The following is an 8,771-nucleotide window of genomic DNA, read 5'->3' on the forward strand; positions in this document are numbered from 1 at the left end:
TCAAGTGGTTCGACAGTTGAAGAGTTTTTACCCAACATTTGGGTAAATACTCGGGTATTTACCCAAGTATTTACCCACTTGTTTAAAGTATTGTAAAATACCCGGTAAATACCATCTCTAACTTTTCCTTTATACAACTGTGAATTTTAGAAACATTTGTAATAATTATTAAAAATATCGAGTACACGGACAGGCATATTATGATGTCTCAACGATAAAAACGAGTGGATTTCGTAAATGTAAACATATGAGAGACACGTATGGGGAATGGAAATGGAAAAAAATTGCTCGTACCGGCAATTTTCAGGTAATTCCTTTTATATTTTTCGTATTTGACATTATTTTCAAGGTTTCGAAAACAAAACTTGTCGGAACAGAATTGCTTTGTATAAATGCAAGAGGCAAGTTTAAAAGGGAACGAGAAAAATTGCCGCAAGAAAAATCGCCTAATCGAAATTGGGACAAACTATCGTCCAAGGCATATTTACATAAGGTAAATGCATGAATTACAACAACTAACAAATTTACAAAAGCAACATTGTTGTTACAGAAAATTTACAGCCTGTTTCTGCATGTCGAAACGAAAATATGTGCTAATGAAAAACGTCCAAACTTTAGTATACGAAATATGTTTACCTTTGCTTCAAAATAAAAAATAAATTTGAAAAACACACACGAGTTTGGTAGTATTCTTTATTTCTTCCGACATACAGAACCAGTCAGTTAATATCAAAGAAAATATTGAATAACGGGGTCGTTATAAAAATTTACTCAGTAAAAACATAAATACATTTTGAAAATCCTCGTTCGCTAGTAATAAGTCTGTCTGGTTACTTTCCCAGCAAGAACTTTCTCAGAGAGTAAGGTGTTTTTATTCTCTTTTGCTAGAAAATTGTAAAAAGTAAACAGACACCTTCCCAGCAAAAACCAGCAAGCAATCAGCTGGCTTGCCAAAGCAGAACAAATTGTCCGCCAATAAAGGAAGCAAACACGTTGTATTTTATTAAAAATAAAAAAGAAAATGAAACAAAAAAGTATTTTTCCACTTTACAAATTTGTTCTCCATAAAACAATACAATTAGACTATGTTATTTCCACAATAAAGATGTTTTTAATTTTCACAAACATAAATCAACAACAAATTAAAAACAGATGATTGATTGTTTTTAGGAAGAAGAGGAATTGCTAGTTGCTGCTAGAAGAAATTTGTCCAGCAAGAATTTGCAATCTCTCAGTGAAAGAACTGTCAAAATGTCTCTCTCGAATCGCTCTCTTTTGCTGGTTTTTTGTGTTAACAGACGACTTCCAGCAACAATTGGTACAAATTGTTACAAATTTTAGGGTAACCAGACAGACCTACTGTTGGGCATGATGCCGAAAAATTCAAATTCATTTGAAATATATGCCGGCAAACACAGCAACGTCGGACTTTGATATCGGCGTCGCCCTGTTGTTGTTGTTTTTTGTCAACGCCCAACACAAAACTTTACTCAAACGTTTTATGTGTTTTCAGCTTAATTGTGCCATAAGATGTGTCTTTTTACGTGATAATTAGTAATAATTATTACTAATGTTGCAAATTTTGACAGGGAAGGAAAAGTTGCTGAAAAAAATGTTTCAGCAACATTTAGTAAGTAAAAAAGACACCCCTATAGTCAGAGTAGAACCAAAGACATAAATACAACTAAGACATGACAAAATGCATGCAACAAAAAAATGTTTACGAAACTTTGTATAGAAACATTACCCTTAACAGGTTGCAGTTAATTCAAAATCGCAACCAAGGAGGAACATTTCATGTAATGGTATCAGAAACGAAATTTATGAATACAAGGATCTATTCAAGAATAATTCTATGTCAATTGGATCGGTAAATTCGGTTAAATACGTAAAAATGTATAAAAGAAAAAAATGTTATATCACCATATCGTGATATAACATTATGTTAAATTCAAAAGCCATTCACTGAAGAATGATAGCAAAAAAATGTCTTATCTTGTTGTATTTATGTCTTTGGTAGAACCAAAGGCATAGAACAAATAAGACTAGACAAAATTCATGAAACAAAAAAACATGTTTATGAAACTATGTATAGAAACATTACCCTTAACAGGTTGCAGTTAATTCAAAATCGCAACCAAGGAGGAACATTTCACGTAATGGTATCAGAAACGAAATTTATGAATTCAAGTATCTATTCAAGAATAAGTCCATGTCAATTGGATCGGTAAATTCGGTTAAATACGTAAAAATGTATAAAAGAAAAAAATGTTATTTCACCATATCGTAAAATAACATTATGTTAAATTCAAAAGCCATTCACTGAAGAATGATAGCAAAAAAATGTCTTATTTTGTTGTATTTATGTCTTTGGTAGAACTTTTTTAACTTTAGGTCAAAACCTCAAACTTTGCGTGTTGCGTGTGCGTTCAAGAATATAAAAACAAAATACATGTATTTCAAATTGAAATAATGTACATAAATATCGCTCATTTACTCAAAGTATGTCACATCTCAAAAAATCAAGTTTCGGGAAAAAGGCCGATTAAAAGTTGACTTCCCAACTTAGAAAGCATAGGTATTACACAGGAAAATAACTACTTGCACCATCTTTTATAAAGAACTAAACAGAGATCAGTGCTAATTTTCTGTGCAAGATCGAGTATGATTTGAAGTGGTTTAGTGGCTCATAAACTCAACAAAATGTTTTTTGTTGATTTACACCAAACTTCTAGATACTAAGCTGTATGTAACTCATTGGCTCGTTCTTACATCTTGTCTTTAAAGTCCATTTTAGTTATACCTTACTTTAAGAAAATTAAAGAATAAAGTTCGCATTACCAGGGATTTGTTATTACATCTTCCATTTAATATAAATGTTAATATCAAGCAAACAAGTCTGTATACATACAATTTACTCAAATCTGATTGGTTGATTCGAATTTGCTTACAATTTTTCTTTCTTCTGGTGCAGCATACTCTCGGGCGCAGTTTAAATTTTAAAAGGAATACAAAGTTCCTTTTAATTTATCTGACACTTATTATTAAAGGAAACATGTAAGAACAAAAAACGGGTTATCTGTCCGATACCGGCCAAAATTTAACTACAGAAAGGATGTAATAATGGGCCATTGAGTTTTAGAGATAACAACATGAAAATTTGACGCAAGATAAAGTATAAGGCTCATTCTTACATCCTTTATGTAGTTTAATTTTAGCCGGTATCGGACAGATAACCCGTTTTTTGTTCTTACATGTTTCCTTTAATAATAAGTGTCAGATAAATTAAAAGGAACTTTGTGTTCCTTTTAAAATTTAAACTGCGCCCGAGAGTATATTTTTACAAAATTTAATATTTGGCCTGTTCCCGTACTTTATAAAGTGGTAAAAGTTGTAAAAGTCGTAAACGATTTTAATATAAATTTTGTGTACGGGAACGCAAAATGTGTAAAAGTGGTAAAAATTGTAAAAACTTTTTAGTTCTGGAACAGAGCTATTTATGTTAAATGGAAGATGTAATAACAAATCCCTGGTAATGCGAACTTTGTCCTTTAATTTTCTTATAGTAAGGTATAACTAAAATGGACTTTAAAGACAAGATGTAAGAACGGGCCTAAGTCGTACAAAAAATATAAATTCCTAACTCAAAAAAAGGAATTTTTTGAGTTATGCCACTCTTTGAGTAAATAGCGATATGTATTTATTTGGTATTTACCAGCTAATGTACTTAGCAACTATTTATTCGTATTTATATTTATTTGTAGGAATGTACAATATATGTTTTTTTTTTCATTTGCCAAAATTTGGACGGTGTTGAACGACACTGTGCAGAATAATAAGGGCAGTAATTTGAAGGATTAAGCATTTATTTATCTGGTTTAGTATTATAGACTGCCACTTAAGGAGGAATGGTTCACCCTTTTGTTCCTATATAGAGTGGTCAGCGCTGCTGGGTGTTGTCGATGCTGTATCACTATTGACCGAGTTATTAGTTGATGTGGAGGTTTCCTTTGCCATCAGTGTACCACAAATGTTGTTGACGACCACTGTGGAAGCAGTTGTGCAGGTTGTTACAACATGGCGGCATGGCTGGGGCGAAGTAGGATTCGAGAGACCTGACTCGTGTATTGGCGATAGTGTGGGCGATCTTGTAAGCAAAAAATGCTTTCGTCTCGGTCGTCGGAAAACTCCATTCGTGGAGGGCAATCGCTGGACGGGTGTATATGGTGTTGAAAATCCCTTGTTGGATGTACTGTAGGAAGCAAATGTTAAAGTTTCCACTAATTCATCCAGGTCGGCATTTATGGGTATTTTCCTTCTAGTAGGTGGTGGTAAGGCCGGAGGAAGGATAACACCGGCTGGAGTGGTACTATATGTCACAGATGTATCGTCTCGAATAACCGACGTCGGCAATAGAGAAGTCTTGTATGCTGGAATATACTTGTAGTCGTTGTCGTTGTAGATGTTTTGGTTGCTGGAATTAGTCGACGTCATCGATATAGTAGATGTTGGACGAGGTGAGCTGCTATCGGAATCGGTGAGACTCGAACTGTTATTTTCATTACGAAATGGAATAGGTCTAACTTTGTTTTGCTTCAAGTACGGCTCCAGATGTTCATTTGCATTACCGTGCCTGCATTGTGGCCGTCGATACCGGTTTAGTGCACGCATAACACGACGAAATCGCGCCACTGGCCATGTTCGGTGTATTTGGGTTTGAGACTTTTCAAAATCTCTGACCTTTTGACTGGACATGTACGCGGATGCCTTTTTCTTCTCATCCAACCTGGTAACCACGTCCTGGTTGTGTCTCATAGTTAATTCAGCTGTTATATCATTTGGAACATCGGGGCTGTCTGGTACAGCTGAACAGCAATTCCATTTTCTTCGCCATCGTTGGTGCTTTGAAATAGTCTGCATGCAACATCTTTTTTGAGAAGTAGAGGCTGAAGTCTGTGACTTTGCCGAAGCTTGTGGGGATAAATTGGAACTTCGTAGAAAATTCAGGCAAAGGTGTTTGTTAGACGTCACCTTCGACTCTTTTTTGCAGACAATTGGACTTCGTAACTGAAATGTACAGAAAGTGCACTGCTCGGTGTACTGAAGATATCTCCTCTTGTCATTCAGAGCCGTTATATTATCCAAATTAGTTACCAGTGTAGCTTTGGACGTCGCTGCACTGACTCTGCGCTGTAAGGAGGTTGCCTTAAAAGAGGAGCAACAATGAAAGGATTGCGAGAGTTCGCCTCGATCTGTGGAAGGTAGTGGATACAAGTCCTCTTCTAATCCTGAAATGTGGGCTATATTGAGTGTAGGCTTCAAGTGTTTCTCTTCTAACAGCGAACACATGTAGTAGGTATCCAATGCAGTCTGGTGATATTCCCTAGAATTGGCACAACAGTGTAAACTAAAACATGTATTTTCATTTGGAGAAGATGCCTCATTTTGTTTGGTGTCATAAGGCGCGACACTATTCGGATGGAGCAGTGCGGAACACACATAAAATTTGCCACAGTTTTTTACCCTCTTGATTGTGGACGGATGTTTAGTTTGGGTATTCGCTTGTGATTCATCTCCATCTGCATTAACAGCTTGTTTGTTTTTGGCTTCTTGGGCCAGTTTGTGATTGCGGATGTACTCATAGGTTGTTAGTCCCAAGAACGAAATGTAAATATGAAAAAAACACAGATGAAGCAATAGACCCGCTGTGATGGCTGCCAGCAATCCCAAGCAGCCAAGTAAAGCCAGAAAAATTTGTTGATTTACCGCTATGCCGGCGAAGGACATCAATGACGATGAATTGAGGGCATAGGTGTTGTTGTTGTTAGTGTTCGGCAGATAGTTTGTGTCCTGTACATTGATATTCACATGCGATAAGGTGGCATTGTCCGCATCCAAAGAGTCTGTGCCAATATCTGCATCGGTAGAGGTCAAATTTTTCAGTATGGAGACTGCAACTGATTGATTCAAGGAGAGTTCATCGCCAATTGAGCTGTTCTGGAATAAGTAACTGATACCGCCGGTTGTATTATCAGCAACGTCGGGAACATTGTAATCAAGAGGTGCCAAAATTTCTTTATTATCAGCATCGCTTTCGTACCAGTAGCTCAACCATTCAGGTCGCCAGTAATAGAAGGCAATCTGAGCTACTACCGCCACCACGATGACCAAAGCAGCACATACCGCACTAACGACACACATCAGGAAAGCTACATAGTTTCGGGAGCCAATACAATGATTCAACCACTTGCAGTGATGGTCAAATTTGCCAATGCACTTGTTACAGACCGAGCAGTGCTTGGTGCGATTTGATGTTGTTCGAATGTTGCACAAATGACATCGCCCGTTCTCAATGACATGAGCGTGTTTTGATCTATCAAACTCTGGAACGATTCGGTCGTTACGGTGCAATCGTCGTAGTTCCCGATCTGCTGGATCAATGAGTAGTGCCGCCAGATGAGACACAATATGAACAATATATAATCCAGTTATCAGCCCATATAATGGTCCCTGAATCGATGTATTAAATGATGGTACTAAGATTCCATATGCCGCCAAACCGAAAAGCAGTAGAACTAACCATCCAAACAACTGTAGAGGATGAAGAGGAATTTGAAGACCATGCAGACGTCGTCCCTTGCGGTGATGGAGGGCTGTTATGTTATTTTGGAATGAAACCAAATAAGAAATGTTCCAATCTCTAGCTAATCTATACGACTGCGAAGAACTTAGTCCATTTGCTGTGTTCGGAGATATTTTCTGATTAAACAAGTGCGGAACTTTACGGTTGGCACTTGTGTTCTGATTGGGAGCTGTTGTCAGCTCCGAATGTAGTTTCGGGTTCTTTGCGTAGTTATTTATACTCGTTGTAGTAATCGTAATGATGTTGACTCCAGTGTCTTGGGGCTCCTTTCGAATTTCTGCGATAGGAACGTCTTCCTCGCTGAATGACGAAATAGCTGTGATACCGTTCACAAAATTGTCCGGTAAATCTTCTTCACGCCTCGATTTTGTGTCTACAGCGTCTTCACTTTCTGTTGTTTGCATGTTGCTTGTAATTTCTCATTTGCGATGACAATTTGTCCCACAAACAAGCTCTCACAGGCTGATCAACGTAAATAATCATAGGCTTGTCTACCACCTCCTCCAGACGACGTTTTTTCTGGATGCTCTGCAGTCTATTTTTAGGAATCATTACAAAGAGCAAACGCCAAAAGATTGTTGGTTTTTTTATTGATTTCACAAGTTCTTGCGCCTCCCTCTTCCTAAAATACGAGAATAGTAAATTCATACATTTGATCACGTCTTCCTTATATTTTACGTACACAGACACATCTTCGAATTTTTAACCAAGTACAACAACTGGAAGCATCAGACAAACCCTTTATACGTAGTTGTATTTGAAGCAATATTTTCAGGAACTGGACAATATGTTGTCATGAACTCCAATACCCTCAAAGCATTGCAGATATGGCTTTCGGGCTTTTCCAGGATACTTTCGAGTCTTGACGTTTATATAATATGCAAATTTGTAATTTGACTCTGACTTTGACTCTTTTAGATAAGGATGATTATATCCGATAGCCAAATATAATCGTTAATAGATATGTTCGTATAGTGTACATATTATAAAATTGTTGTCAAATTCACACAAACACATACGTTAACGTTGCACTCTTATATTTTAAACGTTAACAAAAACTTTCACGGGGGTTGATTGAAGGTGTAGGACGGGCTGTCGGTCAGACCTTGTTGCAATAGACCGAAATGTTATTTGCGTTTAAAAAATTTCTTTTTTAATCTCCAAAACCCATGTAAATCCACAATTTTGTTTATAATTTTTCCACTTCATAGACAACTACTGGCTGTAGCATACTATTCGAATCTGTTTATTTTTTTTTTTCTTTTTAATAATTTATACAGTTTAGTAACACGCGAACGAACTTCCACATATTAACGACAAAACTTATTTCATCTATCTGTATATTATTTACTCTTCTTTGCAACCAACAACTTTCACACAGCAAAAAGGAAAATACAAGAGGGGGATGAATCTGTGGCAGCAAAGGGTCAGAATATTGAGATTTACTCTTTTTTAACATTGGTGGTGTATTTTTATTATGTCGATTTCATAAAATCCTCGTAGCTTGTCTAATGATTCCGGTGTCCGTTATTCGTAATGATACATACACCACCAGAGAGATTCGTTTAACAACTGAAACCAAAGCATTCTGTCGTATGCATGGTATAAAAGTATTCCATGAAAGCTTTTGGTCTCTTTTACGCATGGTGAGTATCCTCTCCGGCGCTGTTTATACATTTGACTGTTAAAATGTTTTGACTCTATAAGTGGTCACTAAGCAAAACCTTAATATGTGTGTTGTCTGTCTGTTATTTTGAAAAACATTTGAAATTACTGTGGCAACTAAAAAAATACATAGACAAAAAAGGACAAGAATGTTTGGACCAAGGCGGTATATTGGACAGGTAGCGGTGCCACCCCAGCTGTTCGAATATGAAGTGTCAAATCCCTTTGTAAAAAAATACTTTTGTTGTAATTTCTCCAACAAAATAAAAAAAAAATTGGCATAACATAACACTGTGCAACATTTTCAAGGTAATTTTGTGCAAACAATTTCATATGCGGTTTTTATGAAAGTACAGAGGCAATCGACAAAAACCCTCTTTGGATTTTGTTTTGTTAGATCGGGTTCGGATTTTATGGCCCTATCTAAACATGGCTAAATATTGACTTTTTAAAGAAAGTCGGG

The 8,771-nt window shown here is 36.4% G+C and overlaps 1 protein-coding gene and 1 long non-coding RNA gene across 2 annotated transcripts; one reads left to right on the forward strand and one right to left on the reverse strand.

Moving 5' to 3' along the window:
- Positions 1–178: 178 nt before the first annotated feature.
- On the forward strand, positions 179–627 carry LOC141392067 (uncharacterized). Its single transcript, XR_012409778.1, has 3 exons — positions 179–307; positions 378–493; positions 551–627. It is a non-coding gene; the product is annotated as an uncharacterized lncRNA (long non-coding RNA).
- A 3,072-nt stretch (positions 628–3,699) lies between these two features.
- Positions 3,700–8,223, reverse strand: LOC141392049 (uncharacterized). The gene is made up of 2 exons (XM_073964984.1): positions 7,326–8,223; positions 3,700–7,265 (listed from the first exon to the last, which is right to left on the reverse strand). Exon 2 carries the CDS (start codon positions 7,045–7,047, stop codon positions 3,928–3,930), a length of 3,120 nt encoding a protein of 1,039 aa, XP_073821085.1. The 5' UTR covers positions 7,048–7,265; positions 7,326–8,223; the 3' UTR covers positions 3,700–3,927.
- Between the last annotated feature and the right edge of the window lie 548 nt (positions 8,224–8,771).

The sequence above is a fragment of the Musca autumnalis genome, unplaced genomic scaffold, assembly GCF_047663935.1.
Source record: "Musca autumnalis isolate F117 unplaced genomic scaffold, ASM4766393v1 scaffold_2, whole genome shotgun sequence".
NCBI classification, from domain to species: domain Eukaryota; kingdom Metazoa; phylum Arthropoda; class Insecta; order Diptera; family Muscidae; genus Musca; species Musca autumnalis.

Bases quoted from the DNA above. Each gene is read 5' to 3' on its own strand.
- LOC141392049 (XM_073964984.1), bottom strand. From the start codon at position 7,047: ATGCAAACAACAGAAAGTGAAGACGCTGTAGACACAAAATCGAGGCGT.